Source organism: Rhinatrema bivittatum, chromosome 16 (genome assembly GCF_901001135.1).
Source record: "Rhinatrema bivittatum chromosome 16, aRhiBiv1.1, whole genome shotgun sequence".
Taxonomy (NCBI): domain Eukaryota; kingdom Metazoa; phylum Chordata; class Amphibia; order Gymnophiona; family Rhinatrematidae; genus Rhinatrema; species Rhinatrema bivittatum.
In genome coordinates this window covers 33,270,766-33,292,702 of record NC_042630.1, presented here as the reverse complement: position 1 = coordinate 33,292,702, position 21,937 = coordinate 33,270,766, and the positions used below count along the sequence as shown (strand labels likewise).

General features: G+C 49.8%; 1 protein-coding gene across 1 annotated transcript in view; it reads right to left on the bottom strand.

The window, feature by feature from the left end:
* Positions 1 to 4,290: 4,290 nt before the first annotated feature.
* Positions 4,291 to 21,937, bottom strand: part of IQGAP3 (IQ motif containing GTPase activating protein 3) — a 42,702-nt gene continuing 25,055 nt past the window's right edge. Inside the window, 14 exon segments of the mRNA XM_029581205.1 lie at positions 4,291 to 5,733; positions 6,276 to 6,384; positions 6,818 to 6,919; positions 7,256 to 7,422; positions 8,209 to 8,421; positions 9,143 to 9,230; positions 9,607 to 9,754; positions 10,499 to 10,601; positions 10,961 to 11,093; positions 15,316 to 15,548; positions 15,737 to 15,821; positions 16,680 to 16,820; positions 17,562 to 17,786; positions 18,303 to 18,466. Coding sequence (XP_029437065.1) covers positions 5,620 to 5,733; positions 6,276 to 6,384; positions 6,818 to 6,919; positions 7,256 to 7,422; positions 8,209 to 8,421; positions 9,143 to 9,230; positions 9,607 to 9,754; positions 10,499 to 10,601; positions 10,961 to 11,093; positions 15,316 to 15,548; positions 15,737 to 15,821; positions 16,680 to 16,820; positions 17,562 to 17,786; positions 18,303 to 18,466 — 2,025 coding nt within the window. The 3' untranslated portion in view covers positions 4,291 to 5,619.

Here is a 21,937-nt window from a genome sequence, read left to right as displayed (position 1 = left end):
AAACTGGAATTTTAAAACAGGCGCAACATCTTTTCATCCACAAGGGATCCCAAGACTACAACACTTTGGCTGCTGTTCCTGACGTTACGTGGTGTGATGTGAGGGGAAGAGATGGACAAAGGGAAGCACTCGCCACGAGGAAAAAAAAAAGGGAGCCTGGTTCACAGGTCCATTCCACAAGAATTTAAAAAAAAAAAAGCAATCCCCTTTTGCCCAGGGAACAGACTCGCTCCTTCCCAGAATCCCCAGTGTCAAAGGCTGGTGGAATTTTTCACTTTTGCTTAAAAGAGCTCTTAAAAATGAGACAGAAATCACGAATTCACAGGAAAAAGAAAGCAGTCAACAGGTCTCACGAGGGGAGGCAAAACTGAAGGCCCAAGAAGTAAAGATTCACAAATTCTGCTGTGAAAGGATTGCGCAGTTCAGCTTTGATATATGAAGGGGCCTGCCTGCCACCAAGAGACACTTCAAGATGCACAGACGGGTTTCGTCCTATCCCTGTTTCCACTACGAGCTTAGCCAGGGGCCTGTTATACGCAAAAGGCAGAGGGAAGAGCTGTGGCCAATTAGGCTGGCAGGAAGAGCCGGGATGGCTCACGGCTATGCAAGGGGGAGTCCTAAAATAGTCTCCCCCTGCATCCTGATGTATTCGTATGGTTCTGCTCACCCCACAACCGGGCCGATACAGTAAAATGCGTGGGAGAGCCGGTGCTCAGAGGCTAGCGCCCAGGCCACTCTCCTGGGCGCGCAATTTTGTATTCAAATGAGGGCCCGCGGTAATAAGGAGGCGCGTCCCTTGTGCCTCCTTATTGGCAGAAACGGCGGCCGTCAGCAGGTTTCACAGCAGACGCTTAATTTTACCGGCGTCTGTTATCTAACCCGCTGACAGCCACGGATTCGGAAAACGGACGCTGGCAAAATTGAGCATCCGTCTTCCAACCCGTGAGCCGCGGACAGATTTGTTTTTTAGGGGTTTTTTTTAATGATTTATTTTATTTTATTTTTGGGGCCTCCGACTTAAGATGGCTATGATATTAAGTCGGAGGGTATACAGAAAAGCAGGTTTTTTTTCTGCTTTTCTGCACACTTTCCCGGTGCCGGCCGAAATTAACTACTGCCTTTGGGTAGGCGCTAATTTCTGAGAGTAAAATGTGCGGCTTGGCTGCACATTTTACTTTCTGTATGGCGTGGGAATAACTAATAGGCCCATCAACATGCATTTGCATGTTGCGGGCGCTATTAGTTTTTGGGCGGTTGGACACGTGTTTTCCTTGCACTATTACCCCTTACTGTATTGGCCTGAAAGGCTCCTATTAGCAGGCAGCAAGCTTCTCACCGGCTACCGTACCACAGCTGCTCTAAAGAGCCAGTGTACAGGGACTGTTCATCCTAAGAGCTCATGCAGTCCAACCTTTATTATGCTTAACTAGAGAGATGGTAAATAAAGGGGGGCCAGCTGGCACCCATTCGAGGACCCAGGGCAAAAGCATGGCCGTAGCAGGCGGAGGAGACCGAGTGTGTTCCATAGCTGAAGAGGAATATTCTCGCACGACTCTGGTAAGCTCTTGCTTGCTGACCATTTGAGCACCTTAACAGAGGCTAGAAGGTGCCTGGAAAACGGAGCTTCAAATAGTCATGGACCTACCTGCGTCACCTTTCAAAGCAGGACAGGGGAGGCGGCAGAGCTGGGGGATGGGGGTGGTTTATATTATTTGGATGCTTTCTTACCGCTTTGGCAAAACTGCGGCCTGACCACACCAATGGGAGTTAGGAGATATTGAAAATGCATTTGTAGGGCTGGGACACAGTTCTGTGAGCACTTCCTGCAGAGGGGAAATTCAATGTAAAAGGCAATTAGCACCTTTCAAGGCTGGGAAAAAGAGCAGCCAGACTGTTGACCTCTAGCAGGCGTGAAAGGGTCGTGACACGTTTCCTGGCCATGGCCGAGCATTGCAGAGCTGGGTTGGTTGAATGGCTGAGCTCCTGGCCGCAGCTTCCGTTGCCAGGGCTGCCCCGGGGAGAGCTTCAGGTGGCACTGGTAAGCAACCTCCCCCCACTTGGCCAGAGGGAGCCTGGGTCTGCCGAGCCCGTCACTGCGCTGGCTCAACTGGGTTGGGAGAGGGATGTCAAAATAGTGAGAACCCTCCCCCCCCCTCCCCTCCTCCAACGTTGTTGCAAAGGAAGGCTCAGGTGGCCTCTTCTGGGGAAGTGGCGGACGGCGTTGGAAACCCCAAGGAGCAGGGGAAAAAAAAACAAACAGGCCCAAATAAAATGCCAATTTTACTCAGAAAATGCTGTGCATGTTTATTATTTATGAAGATTTTCTAAACCACTTATAATAGAAAAACCATGCTAAGCGGTTTACAAACAAAAAAATAAAACAAAACTATTAAAACAATACTGCAAATAAAGAATGTAATACAATAATAAAATGTTTGAAAGTGAGACTCTGATATCTGCCGCCTACGTGTGTTTCACAGAGCTGCAAGGTCACAGTTCCCCCCTCCCCCCCCCTTTTTTTTTTTAACCCTCCACCTAGCCCCGTCACTGCGATAACAGACCTTGGGGGGAGGGAGGGGGGCACCTACAGAGCACGACTCCCTCCTGAGCTCGGCTAATGTGCATCTAGGTCTAGCCACCCAGGAGTGACAGACGAGGCTCCCTCCCCCACCCTAAATGCAGCATCCCCAAGGCCCTGACCAGGCCGGGGAAACCAAACCCAGGTCTTCCGCCCGACTGTGCGCACAGCATTCAGAGCTGCAGGTTAAAGTTTTAAAAACAGAGTGAAGCGATTTTTATAGCCACTAGATGGCAGCAGATACACAGCAATTGATACCAACATTTTTAATCACGTGTTAATCCACCAATGGCATTTTCCCTCTTCTCAAGCATCTGTTGGTTTTCTATCAAATGCATTTACTTCATAATTAATAGCTAAAATTGTAGTTCATAAAAAAAAAAAAATAATAAGTTACTGCTTTGCTACTGCTAGAACAGGCCTTTTCTTTTGCCTTGTACCTAATAAGACACCGATCTGACCTAGCTTCTAAAACTGCTCAATCGACAAAACTTTCACTCAGGCTTGTACAGCTCTGCACGGATCCTGCCGTGGGGCTGGTCCTAGGGATAAAATCAGTACTGCCGGTGTCTGCAATCCTGCACAGAAAGTTGGAGGATTATTTATCCTAGAATGGCAACATGGGCCGTTCTCGCGCCTACTGCTTCAATATGAGGTGCCACGGCCGCTATCACCTTCGTACCGGTGGTCCCCACCGATCCACACAGCATTCTGTGTCACCCACCGATAATCTCTAGAGGCATTCTGCTTTTTAGGCATGGGCTCAGAGCTCTTATTAGGGGGAAAAGAATCAGTGGAGAAAACCTGAAAATTGATTTAAGGAAAAATTAGTTCTTACCTGCTTGCATTTTTCTCTCTTACCAGCAGATGGAGACAGAACAGTTTAAATGTACTGCTGAGACTGCAGTAACGATGGCATCTGCAATCTCTCACTATACCCTGCAACCTCAATGACCTCAGACGGCAGCCGGTCCATCACCCTAAGCTTAAGCCAAGATACTTTATTAATCTATCTAGTTTCCTTTACAGAGATTTAGTTTCTTATCACAGTGCCAGACCCACCCAACAGAAGCCTGCAAAAAACACACATCGGATCAGACCCAGTACCCTGTTTCCAATCCAGGTCACAAGTACCTGCCAGGATCCTAAAGGGGAGATGGATAAGAAGTGGATTTCTGCAACTCTACCTTAACAGTTTATGGACTTTTCCTCCAGAACTTGCAGAAACCTTTTTTTAAACATAGTTACACTAACAGCTTTTACCACATCCTCTGGCAACAAATTCCAGAGCTTAAGAACATAATTATGCATTGAATACAAAAATATTTTCCCATATTAGTTGTAAATGTATTAAGTAAATGTAGCAAGTTCATTATGTGTCCCCTGGTCTTCATACTTTTCAAAAGCATAAATAATTGATTAAAATGTACTTGTTCCATTCCCCTCATTATTTTATAGACCTCTCATCTCTCTACTCAGCCTTCTCTTCTCCATCCTGAAGAGTCCTAATCTATTTAGCTTTTCCATCCCCTTTATCATTTTGGTCTCCCTTCTCTGTAACCTTTTAGTGATGGCATGTCCTAAGAACATAAGAAATTGCCATACAGGGTCAGACCAAGGTCCATCAAGCCCAGCATCCTGTTTCTAACAGAGGCCAAACCAGGCCACAAGTACCTGGCAATTATCCAAACACTAAGAAGATCCCATGCTACTGATGCAATTAATAGCAGTGGCTATTCCCTAAGTAAATTTGATTAATAGCCGTTAATGGACTTCTCCAAACCTTTTTTAAACCCAGTTACACTAACCACATCCTCTGGCAACAAATTGTGGTTCAAATCCATCAATGAACTGTTTTATCACCACAATTTACCAGCACTCTAATCAGCCAAGACAAATTGTATTAAACATTTGACAATGCTTTGGATATTGCACTCTTTCAAACCTTAAATGTTGCCTTTCAATTGCCATTCCCCCTCCCCCTCTCTCTTCCATGTGCTTTCTAATCAGCTGGGACCCAAATATTACAAAATAAAACCGTATAATAAATAAAGCACATGGGTTTCTACTGAGAGGTGATGTTTGGCACTTTTGGGAGATTGCAGGCACAAGAAAGGAATCTAGGACCAGCGACTGAGAACCCCCCCCGGCCCGTTTCATAGGAGGTAAACGTTCCTCGATGATAATTTTGAGGCTGCACAATGATTGCAGGGTGCTCACACCTTACCCATAAACCATGCAATACTAACGTAACCATAAGAGGTAAAGCCAGGGGGAAGCTCGAGTTCTACGTCTGCAGGTCACGCAAAATATTGTAGATGAAAAAAAAAAACCCAACGTCCATGTGTTAGCTTGGATCTGACCAGCGAAGCGTCAAGGGTTTGTACGGCAGGCGGATCACAAGGAAGACTCCGTTTCTTCAGCGGATCTGTCCCGACACGTTGCTTGCCCTCATCTCCAACTTTCTCCCGGGATGAGGAACCACAAGGCCACAAAAGTCTCGCTCGTGTCGGGAAAACACAGATTGAAAAGTATAACACACAAAAATCACTAAGGAAAGGAGGGGGGAGAAGCGTCCTTTGCGGTTATACGCAGGGGGAAAAAATCAAAATCGTGAGGTCACGTTACTTGCGTACGTCAAACGTTTGCGTCCATCTCCAAGAACTATCACTGATTGTTTGAGATTTAGAAGTTTCCCGTTCTTCATTATAATAAATAACTTTTAAAATCCAAGGAGCAGTAAGGAGCTCGAGCTGTGCGAGTGTCTTTTGTAGTGTGTGCAGAACAGTATAAAAGAGAGTCATGCAATGAAGAAAGTCACCTAGGATAAGAGAAGCCCCTGTTCTTCATGCATTGCACAGAAAGACAGACACACCCACTCCCCCAGGAGGGCTGGGGACCTCAGCGAACCTGAACAGGGCACGTCGGCTGCTTCAGGGAGTCCTGCCCAGGATCCCACGCAGGTCTCCTTGGCACCGCGCTCCTTATAGAGGCCGATGAGGGGAAGGGGAGGTGGGTGTCTTCAGGGGAATCTCCCCTCCTTATTTCTTGAACATTTTCTTGTTGAGCAGGAAGATGAGGAGGTTCACGTTCACCTTGGCCTTGTCAAACATCTTCATGACGGCAACTCCCTCGTACTGGAGCTGCAGGAGGTCCTGGAAGAGGACGACGCCGAGAACAAAAAACAAAACAAAAAAAAATGTAATCAGCGGGCCACCCGTGTCCCCCGGCACAAGAGAGGAAGGCCTGTTGAAGTGGGTAGGGGGAAGGTAAGAAAGTAGCAGCAGGCCGAGCGTGGCCAGAGCATGACAGAGGAAAGGAAGACGGCTGTCCATGAAGGGAGCTGCGCTAGCTTACAGAGGAAGGCCCGGCGACTCCATGCCAACCGCAGCCCTAGCGCTCTTTCTAGAGATTTGCATCCTACAGACAAGCCCTTAAAGCATTGGCTGTCCAATATTTCTTCATACCTTTTGGGACAACGGCTTCTGTAATAGACATTGAGACTCTGCAAAGGTCTTTGGGGTAATCTATACAGAAGGCCCTATCCACTGCTCGTCTTATTAAGTCCCCTCCCTGCCTTGATACGCAGTGACAGAAATCTGTTCTCACTGTACAGCAAGCCACTGCGCACAGGAGAGAATTGGTTTGGGCAGGGCAGGGCAAGGCTGGAGCCCCCCCCCCCCCCCCCCAACCGTACCTGATAGTGAAGCTGGAACTTCTCCATATCGACTCCCAGAAATCTGGCCTTCACCTGGAACTTGCCGGCTTCGGTGCAGGGAAGGATATCAAAAATCACGTTGCGAAACCTGCAAAAAAAAAACAAAACAAAAAAACCACCAACAGAGCGCGCTGCTGAGAACGGAGGCGGCAGACACCGGAGAACCCTAACCACCCTCCCTGGCCTGGCAACAAGCTGGGGGTGGGAGGGTTCGAGATGTCAGGAGTCCCCCCTCCAGGCAGGAAACTAAACTCCTGGGGACTCCTGCTTCTCTCAGGCTGAATCAAGAAAAGATGAAGGGGGGAGGGGGAGTTTTTAAAGCCGGCAAAGGTCCCGGGTTTATAGTTTCATGGGGGCGATGTACCTTGGGCTTCACGATTGCTGCTCCTCTGAGTCTGGACAGAATTTGTTCTGTCTTCTAATGAATTTTCCTCTCATTCTACACGGATCACAATCTATTTACCATGAGAGAGCGCGCGAGACGCACACTTAAAAAGGGAGGGAAGCTTTGCACTACTCACTGGCTAACTGGGAGATCCTCTATTTCCAGCAGCACCCCTTTCTCAAAGAGCCTGGCGGCCGTGTAGCTCAGAGACGGCCGTTTCTTATTCTTACTGGCAATCCTGGGAAATAAACACAGAAAGATGGAGGCTGGTATAAGCTACAACCTCAACACCTTGATCAGCAGATTTTTGGTGTGCAGCAGCGAGCATGAAAGTGACAGGCACGCTCCAACTCCATTAATCAAGGTGATTAGTAGAATTAGCATTACCTCAAGGCTTCGGTGATTTGGTAAAGTGGTAAAGGAGGTTAGCTGGGTCTGGACGGGAAGGGGGATGACAGGCACTGAACGTGTAAACCTCTGAATAAGCTCCGCCCCCCCCCCCCCAGCCTAGACTGGGCAATTCGTTTTGAAGAGAGAACGAATGTGCAAGGACTCGCCCAATTCCGTTGCTTACCTGTCGTTGGCCGTCAGATTGTCCAGGCACGTTTTGATGTACTGGTCGTAGTAATCGATCTGCTCCTCGTAAAACACCGTTTTGGCGTTCAGCCCCTGCAGGGTTTGCTGGAGCTTCACCAGCTCCGCTTTGCGGTGCTGCCGGTATCGTCGTTGGTTGCGGATGTCCTACAGAAACAGAAAGCTACGCGTGGGAACCTGGACCACTTAATCCCTGCTGTGTGTGGTTCTTGCTATCGTGATCTTGATCCTATAAATTCTGCCTGCTGATGCATGCCCAGAAGGGGTAACTCTTATGGTACAGCGTAAAATGTTCTCTCATTTGCAAAGCTTGTGCGGGGTGCCAAGTCAGACCACGGCACTACACTGGTAAGGCTCTCTTCAGCCCTTCCTTCTAATTACTCAGCCCCTCTTTCTGTTCCATGATTTGGCTAAATAGATAAACAGGAGGGGTAAAGCCTCACAGAAAGAGTGCAATATCCCTCCCCCACAGAGAAACAGGAGTTAATGAAACCCCATAGTCAGCTAGGATCATGGCTCATTTGGAGGGGGTGGGATGTTTGATCCCGCTCCCTCTGCTGGGCTACAGTGCCATGAGCTTTCATTTGCAGCTTCCCAGGCTCGTATTTCCCCCTCCCTCTCCCCATTTTTAACCCCCACCCTCTTTGCCCAGCCATCACAGCGCTAGTCTTCAGCATGGGGGCCAGAGAGCACAGCTAGCTCCGGAACACCACAGGCGCACACCCCAAGTCTGGCCACTAGGGGCCACTGCAGTGCAATGATAGATGCTCTCCCTCCTCCGCCAGTGGCAACGAGTGCTGTCTGTGCGCCATCCCCTTCTAAACCAGGTCCAGGAATCAAAACCATCCGACCAGCCCAACGTTCACCTACTTAATAACAACCTGCTAGTGGATTGGGTCTTTGCTGAAACACTATTGTGATCTAGGTCGGTACCTTGGCTATCTGGTTAATGATGTCTTGATAATGGTCAGCAGAGGTCACCACTCCCAGACTCTCCAGCTTCCGCAGGTTCCTGATGACCTTCCTCTTTTTCTCGTCCATGGACAGCTGGCTGGTCCCCAGCAAGGAGCGGCTGCGTTTCATCCTCTCGGGGGTCTGAGCCAGGCTCGCCGCTCTCTGGTGCATCAGGCGGTGATGGGCCATTTCCTGAAGGCAGCAAGGAGCGCGTCACTTTGAAGCAGCAGAGACTATGCACGCTCTTTCACTTACCAAAAGTCAGGCAGAGTCAAGCCAGCGTCACTTTTCCGAGAGAGAGGCCTTTTACACACAAATCTATGACCTCACAACCGACTCAGGGAGTCAGCCATTCAGCTTTTATATTAAATGAGGTGCGGCAAAGTCCTTTTAACTTTCTAAGAACGGTCTCCCACCTCAAGAGACTGTCTAGAGTGGAGATTGTAATTAGGAAAGTTAGTGGTAGAAGGAGTGGCCTAGAGGTTAGAGCAATGGGCTGTGAACAAGGGAAGCTTTCATTGTCACTTCCCCCTACAGATGCTCCTTGTGACCTTGGGCAATTCACTCTCTCTCCCCTAGTCTCAGGTACCACCTCCGTTATAAGTGCCTGCCCCAAAGAGCTTACCTATATGAATAGGTATCACCATTCCATAGTGCACACCCAGTAGTGCTATAAAATAAATATTTTGAAATATTCACCAAGAGCACTGATTTTCTATGGGAAGGGCAGATGTCAGAAACACGTTAAGATCTCCGGAAGGTGACGTCACTATTTCGGCAGCTAGAACAGCCGAAGATCAGACTTACCAGTGGATCAATAAAAAATCCAAAGTGCTGAGAAGAGCGAAATGGATTACGAGCTTTGCTCCCCCTTTACCTATTATGCACGCATGCAAAAAAAAAAAAGACGCACCTGCTCTGCCGACGCAGACGCGTGCAGGACCTGCAGTAGGGAATCCCCGGGCTGGGACCGGATCACGTCCACCAGCATTTGCTTTGTTCTACAGTGAACGGAGAACGTTAACAGCGACTGAAGGAAGAGACCACCCCCCCCCCCCCACCCCCGTTTTCCAAACAGTTCCTGGTAGGGGGAACAGGAACCTCCACCCCTTTGCAGAGAGAAATCAGGGTTGACATTCAAAACTTCAGAGACCTTTTCTGAATAGAGAGATGAACTGTGAATGCACTTCTATAGACAGCTATAGAGACTATTACACTTACACTGTGGACAGGTTGCAAAAACCACACACACCAGCTGGCCGCAAGCCAAATTCACACTGCACGCCATCAACTGAAGTCCAGGTACAGACTTAATGATTATAAGACCAACTGCTAGCAGCAAAGCGTTAACGCCCCCCATGCGGCACAGAGACTCACCTAAGTAATAAGCTCTTGGCATCCATCTCCTCGTTGCTCGCCTCACCCATCTCCAACTTGTTGGTGAGGGTGAGTGAGAGCTCCAGCTTACTCAGCTGAGTCCATGCCTGCTCAGCGGTCCCGTCGCTGGCGCCAGGTGTGCCCTCGCCTGCAGCAAAAAAAAACCAAAAAACAGCCTTCCGGTTACGTGAGGGCTCAATGGGCCCCCCAGGGACGGACAGACAGAGGCCCAGAATCAAAGCGGACAGCCAAAGCACACAGAAGAGTTAAGTGTTAGGAGAGGAAAGGCTGCCGCCAGCTGATGAGGTGCAGGAAGACCTCTGCAGAAAGAGAGAAGCTCCCCGGGCTCGTGGAAGAGAAAGGAGGTGGGGGGAAAAAACCAAACAAACCAGGATTAAAATTAAGAAAGCTAAATCTTCATTCCGTTCCCTTGAAGCACTGGGCCCCTTAGCAGCAGGGTGTGTCATGAAGACAAGTTGCTCCTTTTTCTATGCTGGATACTGCAGACTACTTTTTAGAGTGGGCAGAGGGAACCAGATCACTTAAATACCCATCCAGGGGGAAGCTACCACTAATAAACGATAAGAAAAAAATATATTTCATCCTGCTGTTGTAGGGGAGGGCTTCTATCTATTTTTAAAAGCAGGTGGTGGTGGTGGCAGAACATCCTGAGTTGCAAGTCAGAAAAAGGAACATTGTGCTCCACCTGACAACCAAAATCTGGAAGCCAGTGTCCGTACAGAGCACTGTACCGACATCTAGTCACTTATTGAGGGAATTCGCCAGCCATCTGACAGACACAGACCAGACACAATCCCTGTGGAGGTCCATGAACCTTTCCCCAACCTAGGCACAAGCCTGGGCACATTATGAACTTTCGCCCCCAACGCACCTATCAGAGACTGGATTGAGGGCAGCTCTCCCAGGTCCTCCAGCAGCTCATGCAGCGGGTCCCCGTGACTAGGGGAGATTGCATCCTGGTGCTCCAGCAACAGCTAAAACCAAAAAGGGAGCATGGGATGAGTTTCACAAGCACAGCGGATGAAAAAAAAAAAACCAGAGATGAATAATTATCATTCCTTCATGATCTTTCACCCCCAAGTCAAAACACTTATCCTTGCCCGCAAGACGACCTTCCTTCTCCAAAATCTTCCCAAGTTACTGCAATGCTCTCCTGTAGAGGTAGCAAAAGCTCCTTCAGGAGCTACTTCCAAATCCCATTTTGCCACGAACCACAGTGCCTCATCACAGTGGCCTCACCAAAAAAAAAACTGTAGATGCTCCATGTAACCAAAGGCAGTCCCAGCTAAGCCTGGTCACCCGGCGCGCCCCCCACCCCCCCCCATGTGCTCACCTTGTGGGTGTTAATCAGCTCCCCCGCTGTGATATAGATGACCGGCTTGATGACATTCACCATCTCCGAATACTCGTCAATGCTGAATCGATCTTCCGGCTCCGAAACGGAGCAGGCAGCGGAGATGAAACGCCTAGGAGGAGAGACAGAGGAATGCACTTCAGCGAGCCCAAGAGATCAACTTCCGCGCCCCACGCCAGAAAGAAAAGAGGTTCCAGCAGAGAACCTCTGCGATGACGACATGTTCAGAGGCACGGATAATCTATATTATGGGCAAGGCTCGTGATAGGAAAATCGGTTCTTACCTGCCAATTTTAGTTCCTGAAGTACCACAGATGAGTCCAGACAAGTGGGGTTATGCATTCCAACCAGCAGGTGGAGGTAGAGAATAAAACTTTCCAGGCACTGCTACATAACCGAGAGCGCCACCTGCAGTCCCCTCAGTGTTGATCTGTACCCAAGCCAAGATGACTACCTTAACAAACCCCAATACACCTGGGGCAAACAGATACTTAAAGGTTGGAGGCTCCTGAAAAAACTAGGCCCTCTTAACCTGACAGAATGCACATCTGAAGCTATGTACACTTCTCATTATTCTGAATATATCCCATATCAGCTCAGCAACATCCAAAAGCAAAAGAAGTCTTTCGAAAATTGGGGCTGGATCTCTAGACTGATCTGTGGGACTTCAGGAATGAAAATTATAGCAGGTAAGAATCAATTTTCCTCTCTTGTTCATACCCCGGATCAGCCCAGACAATTAGGATGTACCCAAGGCCCTCTATTCTGGGCGGAAACTCGAAAGACCCGCACACAACACGCTTCCTGCAAAAGACGCCTCCCTCCGGCGCCCGCACACCCAAGCGGTAATGTTTGGGTAAAAGTGTGAGGCGAAGACCACGTCGCCACGCGACAAATCTCCTGCGAAGAAAACAGTTGACCCTCCGCCCCATGAGGTTGCCAGTGCCCGAGTGGAATGCGCTCTCAACCCCTCCGGCATCAACCGGCCCTGACAGATGTAAGCCCAATTGTCCTCTCTTTCGGCCATCATGCAGTACTGCCCTTAGATGCCGTATTTCCCTTCTTAGCGCCTCTGCACAGGATAAAGAGATGATCAGATCTCCGAAAGAGATATCGCAAAAGATTTCTGCACCCATTCCAGCAAGTGAAGCTCCCTCGCCATAGGAGCATCTGCAGACAAATTCAGAAAGGCCGGTAACTCAATCACCTGGTTAAAGTGAAAGGAGGAAACCACCCTAGGAAAAACAAACAAACAAAAAAAACAAGTTGAGATTCCATGCTGGAAAAGTCTTCTGAACGGGAGGACACAAACGTTTTGCCCCTTTGGGGAAACAAACCACAACCGGGGGCTATGCCAATCTTCCCTAAATCCTACCTCGAAGGGAATTATAGGCCAAACCATAAGTCAAACTGCTTTGCAAAAAAAAAACAAAAACCCCCCCAACTAGAATTTGTGGAACATCCACGTTCAAAGGCTGCACCTTGTTCTGTAAACACCAGGATTCAGACTCTCCACACTTGGACCTAAGCCAAAATCGTGGAAGGCCACTTTGCCTGAAGCAAAGTCACATTCACAGGCTCCGAACAACATTTCAAGCAGAGCCGTCGCCTATCAAAAGCCAAACCGCTAGACAGAAGTGATCCTCTCTGCCACAGGAGCCCTGACAGATGAGCCACCACAAGACAAAGCAAGTCCCCAAACCACGGCCGGCAAGGCCACTCGGGAGCCAGCGGAATCACCCTGCCCGGATGAAGGTCGACGCGCCACCGCACTCAACCTACGATAGGCCACGATGGAAACACGTACAGCAACAGGTGTGCCACGGGTGAACGAGAGCGTCGAAGCCCTCCAGTCCGTTTTCACATTTCCTGAAGTCGCCTTGAGGCCCACCGATAACTCCACCAACAACTCCCATTCCACCGACAACTCCCATTCCCCCAGATACAGATGAGAAAGTCCACCTACATGGAAAGTCACTACTCTTGCCAGATGTTTCTCCACCCCCAACAAAAAGCTCTAGTGCCTCCAGCGCTACTAGAGGCCTCTTCGTTCTGCCCTGGCAATTGATATACGCCATTGACGTAGAACTGTCCGAGAACACTCGCACTGCCTTGTCTTGAATGAGGGGGGGGGGAGAAACTCCAGTAAGGCTTTGTGCACTGCCCTGGTTTCCAGCCGATTGATGGACCGGGTCGCCTCCTCTGACAACCACTGACCCTGGACCGATTTCTCCCCCCCCAACCAGAGAGGCTGGCAGCTGTGGTCCCCACCACCCAGTCGGGTACTTCCTGATCCATCCCTCTCTCGAGATTGCGCCACCACAAAAAACTAGAACTGGAATCCCCCGGCAACGGCAAATGAAGCTGAAATTCCCCCAAAAGCGGATTCCAATGGGATAACAGCGCCCTCTGCAGTGGGCACATGTGAGTGAGCCCCCAGCCCGGTGTTCGGGAGGTTTTTGCCCTCACTTACCCAGCCCTGAGCAGCTCCCTTTAGTGTCTTTTTATTTTTAAAAAGGTATGGACACCGAATAAAGGAAATAACCTGCAAACAAGGAAAGCACAAAGGAGAGGGCTACTTCCCTGCTTCTGGATGCGGAGGGAGCAGATTCTGGAGGTGAGGACTCAGAGGGGGGGGGGGGGGGTGAGGGAACCAGGACCCCTGGCTTTCGCCTCCCCTGACCGATAAAAAGCTGAGCTTGCTCAAGGGTCACCAACCCCATGCTCGCCCTTCTCCACCCAAGGGATGGCCCACGTAGGAGCCTAACACCTCGGGGAGCCTTCCAGGAATCTTCTGCCTTCCTTTTATTTATTTTTTTTAAATAAGACTCCAGACTGCAGGCTTTGCCCCTCTACCATCTGCCGGAGCCAGAGAAATACCGAGGGTCTTGCCGGTGGCGCTCTCGGTTAGGTAGCGGTGCCTGCCTCCATCTGCTGCTAGGGATGCATAAACCCACTTGTATGGACTGATCCGGGTACGAACAGGAACACATCTTTGCTGTTGTATAGGAAACGGAGCAGACCAGGCCCAGAAGAGGCCCTGGCCCCCCATGCACGACAGAATTACTACTTCCAAAACCCTCTTTCCTCCACAGCCAGTGGGGGTTAAGAAGAGCAGGTGGCCAGCATTGCGGTAGCCGAGCCCTCTCATTCACCTTTTCATCCAAGGCAAATCTGCTGCGCAGCTATCCAAGCTCCCTAATCTGTCCCCTGTGAGCAGGGCCGAGACGCCAACACAATTATTAATCCGCTGCTTAAAAAGGTTTAATTAGAGGCTAATTTGTCACTCTGCACTGATACATACTGGAAGTACCAATGCAATTACTCCAAATGCACTTTAATCTAATCAGCTCTTAATTCACTGCACACTTCAACTCAAAACTCTTTCCACGGTTATTGTAAAATATTTGCATCCTGACAGAGGAAGATTTTGGGGGGAGGTGCAGTGTAAGCCTGGATCGCAGAGTCTCTCGTACACTCAAAGTGAACCCTAAGTCCTGCTGAGACCCCTCATCCATATTCGGCCCAGCAGTTACCTCCTGCCCCCTGGGCTTCCAGTTCAATGAAAATCAGATCCTATCAGGCTACAGTACCAGGAGTCTTCATGTACTGCTACCCAGGGATTCCCACCCTGCCTAATTCATACCCTTAAAGTGAAAGCCCATGGGTGGAGACCACATAGCAGGGAACCTTCCTGAACCATGCAAGCATGACCACTAGGTGTCACCATTGCATGGCCAGGACTCACTCCCTCACCACCACCCCCTCCCCACGGCCAACCCAGGGAGCAACAAACGCGAGGCGGAAATCAAACCCAGCTTCCTTCATACAGCAGTGCACAGTACTGCCAACCGAGCCAGCTCCCCCGAACGGCTTATCATGGGACTCCCAAAACTAGGATGAACCAGCAGGTGGGCCATGAGGTCATTCAGACGTTACTGCAGAGCTGACCGACTGGTCCCAGGGGTCTAGAGGGAGATTTCAGGTCAGTTCTGGGCGGACATCACCGTCCCCTCGCCCACTTCCTTCTCCACCCCTCCCGCCATTCTGGTACTCGCAGTGATTTCCAAGAGAAGAACCAGGAGCTACAAAACGCCAGCATGCCCTGGGATGGAAAATGTAGGCAGAAACAAAATGTCTTCCTCTAGAAAACCGGGTCAATTTGGCAGCTCTTGGAGCAAAATCAAGCTGCCTGCCCTGACCCAACGGGAAGATGACCCAGGATTGGACAATGAATTCCCAACAACAAGTGCTGAGGGCAAGGCCCGCTTTTCGCTAGGGGATCCACTAGGCTGGGTCTCTCTGAGCCCGGTAAGAGGAGGGAAGGCCGAGACCTGAACTTGCTGTGCGTCTCCGCTAGATAGTCGTTGACGAGGCGCAGGTGGGCCCGCTCCCCCTCAAACAGCTTGCCGGCTGCCACGTGCTGCAGGACCTTGGCGATGGAGCCCAGGTTGCGGCGGTGGTCGGGGTGCACCGCCCCTCCCGCCGAGATGTCAACGATGTCAAAGCCATCAGGCGCCACCACGGCCGGGTTCATGTAACGGTAGTAGAGCAGGTTACCCACAATCTGTGGTCGTGGAGGAAAAAAAAAACAAAACAAAAAACACGAGCAAGAGACTTGTGAATGTATCAACCCAACTGAACACGTTAAGACAGACAAGCAAATGTAGCCAATTAGAAGCCACGTAGGCTATCACGCAGGTAGGAGAGTGCTAGGAAAAATGCCACCAGGACAGCAGCCACACACACACACACCTTATCAATGTCTTCTTCTGCGGCATCCGGAAATTTATCGCTCAAGGAAGTCTTCAGTACTTTGGCGACATACCTCATTCCGTAACTAAGAGGAGAAAACAGAGGTAAAGGGCTGGCTCCGAGACAAGCTACCAGCTCACATGTAAAAAAATGGTCCCTAACACAGGAGGTGAAACCCTGGAGAGAGTCACCTGGCCTGTCGCTAGGGGATGGTAGCAGGACTTGGATCACCTGAAGCACAGGGAAGGAGTGAAACGCAAAACAGAGCCAGGGATATCACTGACGGGACATCTTGGAAATTGTAAAAAAATATAAATACATTTTAAAATGTAAATTTTCCCCCATTGTAAAGAATGGATAACAGCGAAATCTAAAAAAAAACTTCCCCTAATTCACCCCACCCACTAGTTAGGAAAAAGGGAGCAATGCTCACCGAGCCACATAACAGGATAATAGGCCCCGCGTACCTTCAGCAAAGTTTTAAAGGGACAGCAGCTACGCAGTTTCCCCTTTGGAAATTTTGCTGCGCATTACACGGTTACAGAAGCATCCGTGTCCTGTGTGCCCATTTCTGCCAACAGGGATAGGCGGGGAAAGCTGGGCACACACATTCGAGTCGCCAACGTGGCGTTAGCCACCTAAACGTGAGCAACTGGGGGAGCAAACTGGAGCTACGCAGTGAATCTATGGGGCCACGCAGCGGCAGGGCTACTTTCGAAACGGGGGTGGGGGGCAGGGATCTAGCTGCTTGGCTCCGTGGCCAGGTGACCAAATCCCTTGCCCTCTTTTTGAGCAATGCACACATCCTATTGCTTGGGAAAACATCTGGATAGGGTTCATATTCCAGCAGGTCGGTTAATTCAGCGTTGTAAGTTCCTCGGGCACTCCTACAGCTCTGGTTATTCTATTTTGCTCGGAGGTGAGCAGGCCGGAGGCCACGTACGGAATCTTGTCCACGCTGGCGGCGATGGTCGTGAAGAACCTGTCCGCGACGGTGATCAGGTGGCGGATGGAGATGTCCAGGCGCCGCTGCACTTCAGGGTGGCTCAGTGCCTGCTCAGGGCTCACGTTGTAGGGGAGCTTGCTGCGGGCGGAGGCAAAAAAAAAAAAACAAAAAAAAAAACAGACAGAGAGACGTTCAGGTTAAAAAGAGCGCAGCAGAAAATGCAGCCTCTTGCTTTCAGCACACAAAAGCAATGCAGTAATTGTAAAGTCACGGTTTAGGGGACTCTAAATTTTCAATGGGCCTTTAAGCGATGCCACTTTGCAGAACAGACACCGTCTCTCAGCCGATTTGGCCGAGTTTACACGTCTGAAGTGTCTATTACAATAATTCTCTCTGCAGAAACAAGGCTCCAGTTTTGTGAAGATGTTCACTTGTCTTTCCCTTGTCAAGGTTGTGTCAGGTCCAGCAACTGCAGAGCTAACCCAGCAGTGGAAGATCAAACTGTATATTACGTCCCCAGCCACCACGGGCAGTAAATCATCTCAGCAGAACCGGATTTCTTTCTCTGCCATGATGTGCAGAGAAGACAAAAAAAAAAAAAAAGTTTGATTTTCCTTAGACAGGTTAGATCTACAGAATGGGAGAGAGGGAAGCTCTTCCAAAAGACGGAAGGACCAGATCTCCACAGTACTGCGAGTTTGCATATACCAAGTGACTTATTTTAGAAGACGGACTTATTTTTTGGTCTCCTGAGAACCCGTGGGTGATTGGAAGGAGGGTGAGGTGAAGCCTCACTGGAAGGGCATTCAGAAAGTAACGAATGCATACATTAAATACTTAAACCATAAGGACAGGTGAGGAGATGGGATGGCAGCTCACCTCCTCTGCCCCGTCTGGGACTCCATCTGATTGATCCAGCCCTTGTAGATGTCCACGGGATCGGTGCGGATGTTCAGCACTTTGTCCTGCAGCACCTCCCTCACCACGTCGCCCAGGATCTCGCGCAGGGCATTCAGGCCACGAGCACTGCGGTAAAAGCTGACCACCATGCGTATGACCGTCGGGTTCCCCGTGACCACTTCCTGCACTCTGTCAACTTTCAGCCTGGGAAACGGGGATCCAAGCTCAGTAAATGGGACCCCCTTCTCCTCTCCCCTTCTCCCCTACCCCAACAGTTTCAGATGACCGGAACAAGCAGGGGGTAAAATCCAAGGACAGGGTGAGCCCAGGCTTGGTTTTACCCCCCCCCCCCCCCCCCATGGCCTTGTAGTTCCAATTTCTCTAACAGCAGGAAATACAAGTCCCAAGATGCAACAGGGTAAAAAAAAACAAAAAGAAATGGCTAAGCCTGTCCCTAGTGAGCCAGAGCTATCTGGTCATCTGCCATCGCTTTTAAGTATTTCAAAGACATTAGGCGCGTAACATCTCAGGCTATGATACTTATTTGCTTGACTATTACAAAAAAATTAAGACTTACATTTTTATTATACCAATGTCAAACATACCCTGCGCATCACTAACTAGAATAAAATCCTCTCTAAGAGCAGGCAAAGGAATCAACATTTTCAGAACTGGCAAAGCAAGGATGAGTTTCCCTTCGCAAAGTGCAGAGCGCGCCACCTGATTTCCTCCTGCAGGGCGGTCCTGAAGAGCTGCAGGAGCAGGCAGGCCTCTCTCTGGTTTGAGGCATAGTTGTACAGCGTGAAAATCACCGACTCCATGAACTTGGTGGACTTGTTCTGGGGCATCTGGAAGATCAGCCTGGCCAGGTACACCGGCTGGGTCTGTGGAGACAGGGAGATGGTTCATTGGTGGGAGCTGGACCCAGGAAGGCGGCAGGGGGTTTGGATGACAAGGGCTTTGAAGAAGAGTATTTTAAAATCCAAGAATCCTGAAATAGATCGTATTTTCAGGGTATCCAAAATGTGTCATTAATATTCAGGGTAGGTATAGGATACTTGCTTATCTGCTAATTTTCATTCCTGTAGTACCTCAGATCAGTCCAGACTCCTGGATTTTGCCTCCCTTCCAGCAGGTGGAGACAGAGAACGTTTCACTGCCACTGCCATATAACTCAGTGTGCCACCTGCAGTCAGTCAGTATTGACCTGTACCCAAGCCAAGATGGAAATGTATCCCAAAACACAACGCATCTATCAAACATCTCCCACCGAACGAGGAAATGGAGCCACAATCTGAATGATCCTTATAATCATATAAGTCAGAGTGAACAGCCATCACCTGAGCCAGAAAAAAAAAAAAAAAAAAAAAAAGTTGAAAATCTTTCACCTTATATACAAAAAAAACCCCAACAAAATCGAGCGAACTTTCCAAACCTGGGTAGGACTCTGGACTGATCTGTGGTACTACAGGAACAAAAATTAGCAGGTAAGAAACAATTTTCCTTTCCCTGTACATACCCAGATCAGTCCAGACTCCTGGGATGTACCCAAGCTTCCCTAAACTGGGTGGGACTGCGAGAGTCCCGCTCGAAGAACACCTTTACCAAAAGTTCCTAGACTCGGACACCTGGACATCCAGACTATAATGCCTGGAGAAAGTGTGCAATGACTTCCAAGAAGCCACCCTGCAAATCTTGCAGGCGACACTGACATTCAGCCCATGTTGTCGCCTGCGACCGAGTGAGCTCTCAGACCAAGGCACAGACCGCCCCATGCAAACATATGCCGAAGTTATGGCCTGCTTCAACCATCGAGCTAGGGTCGCTTTTGAAGCTTTCTGCCCTTTCTTCACACCGCTCAAGAGGCTGGCATCGGTTGCGAGCACTATCCAACTCGGGACCCCCAAGACCATCCCGCAGCCCAAATTGTCCCAACACAGCCACCACTCCAGAGTCGACCTGGTGCTTTTCAGAAGAGGCAGCGGTAGATGAAATTGTTCCGACACCGGGTTCCCCCTGGAGAGGAAGGCCGACTGAAGTAGCCACATATGAGCGAACGCCCAAGAGACCAATTGCAAAGTGGAAGCCATAGACCCAAGAACCTGCAGATAAATCCAGACCCTGGGACCCACTCTGCTTAGAAATCTACAAATCTGTCCCTGGATCTTGACAATCCACTCCCCGGTAAGAAAAACTCCGAGTCTGGTGTCGAAGCGTGCTCCCAGGGATTCCAGAACTTGAGACAGCACCGGCTGACTCTTGGGAAGATTCACAACCCAGCCCAGGGCCCGTAAGCCCTGCAGCACTACTGTCGCCATCCGATGATAAAGGTCCTCTGACTTTGCTCGAATCAACCAGTCGTCCAAATACGGGTGAACCAGGATGGCCCCCTGCCGAAGAGCTGCTGCCACTACAACCATAACCTTTGAAAAATAGGTCAGTGCTGTTGCCAACCCAGAAGACAGGGCACAAAACTGAAAATGATCCCCGAGGATCATGAACCTAAGAAATCTTTCATGATCCTGGTGAATTGGAATGAGGAGATACGCCCCAATCAAATCCAGAGAAGCCAAAAACTCCCCTTTGCATAATGCAGTGATCACAGACCTCAACATTTCCATCTGAAAACGAGGTACCTTGAGCGCCACATTCACCTTCTTTAAATCCAGAATCGGACAAATAGTGCAGACTTTTTGGGACCACAAAATAAATGGAATACCTTTCTGTTCCCTGCTCCTCCACCGACAATGGGACCACGGCCCCCAGACGACTGACAGTTTCTCGAACCACACATCTTTTCTGCTCGTAAGTGCAAGAGAACCTTATCAACAAATCCTTTAACCGGCGTGCAATGTCTAAAGCGTTAACTGTGCTCTGTCACACTTAGGACCCACTGATCCGACTTGATCTTGGCCCGCTCCTTGAGAAAACGTGTTAACCAACCTCCGAATCCTGGAATGGATGAGCGGGCCAGCCTAGCTTCATTGGGAGGACTTGGAACTGGAGACCCCCTGACCGGTACCATTTCTGGTTCGTCTCTGGCCTCGAAAGGACTAATTCCAAAACTGCTGCCTCCCGGCACCTTGTCTTTGACCTCCTCCCAAGGGGCGAGACTGCTGGGGACATCAGCTCGACCAGAAACAAGCCCTTGCCAAAGGGAAACCTCTGCCAGCAAGTGCCCTTTGGTCTCTCTGAGAAACTTCACAAGCTCCTCCAAGTCCTCACCAAAAAGCAGCTTCCCCTTAAATGGAAGCGATCCCCAGCTGAGACTTGGACCAAACATCCACAGACCAGTTCCTTAACCATAGAAGCCTTCTAGAGGAGACTGCGGACATCATGGATCAGAGGAAGTGCCTATGAGATCATACAAAGCATCCACACCGTAGACCACCTCGGCTTCCAGCCTCTCAAGCCTGCTTTGCGTCCTCCAGGGATAATGACCTATCGGATTGCAATTGCTGTAACCAGCACAATCTGGCCTGGAGCATAAAATTGCTACAAACAGCAACGCGAATGCCCAAAACGCAGACACCTAAAAAATCTTCTTGAGGTGTACCTCCAACTTCCTTCCCTGCATATCCTTAAACGCCATCGATTCTGCCACCGGAATTGTCTTCTTAGTCACTGTGGAAACTGAAGTATCCAACTTTGGCATTCACAAAAGATCCAAAATGTCTTCCGGCAATGGATACAGCTTCTCCCATGGCTCTGCCAACCTTCAAACCTGTGTCCGGAGTCTCCCACTCCTGAAGCACTAATTTCTTCACTGACTCGTGGAAGGGAAACGTCTTCACTGGCCCCCTTAAGCCCTCCATGACTGGATCCACACCCTTGTGGTCCGAATCAGCCTGGGGTTCTTTAATACCCAGCTCATTTAGAACACATGGTATTAAGGGCCAAAATTCCTCCCGGCAAAAGAGAGACCATCTTCAGATGATCTCCCTCCACAGAGGGTGCTTGATCCTGAGCATTATCAGGGTCCGCACTGTCCAAACGAGGATACATCCCCAATGGATCTCCAGCCAGAGGATCACCATTCTCTGAGCTCTCCAAGCTATCAGCATTCCCTGAATGCAACTGTTGTGCCAGCAGCCTCCAAACTCTGGTCACCCCACCAGATCGAGCTAAACGAGGCCTCTTGGCCAGAACTGGCTCCCTGCAGGTCCACTGACTTGGGAAGGAGGAGATGTCCAATCACCCTTCTAGCCAAAAATGCCTTATGCATAAGCAGAACAAAATCTGGGGAAAAATCCCGAGTCTTCTGGATCCTGCTCCAGGAGGGCTTCCTCCTCCTTCCAACCCCCCCCCCCCCCCCAAGCAGAGGATCCCAGGACCCCCGGGGCTCTAAGGGTCTT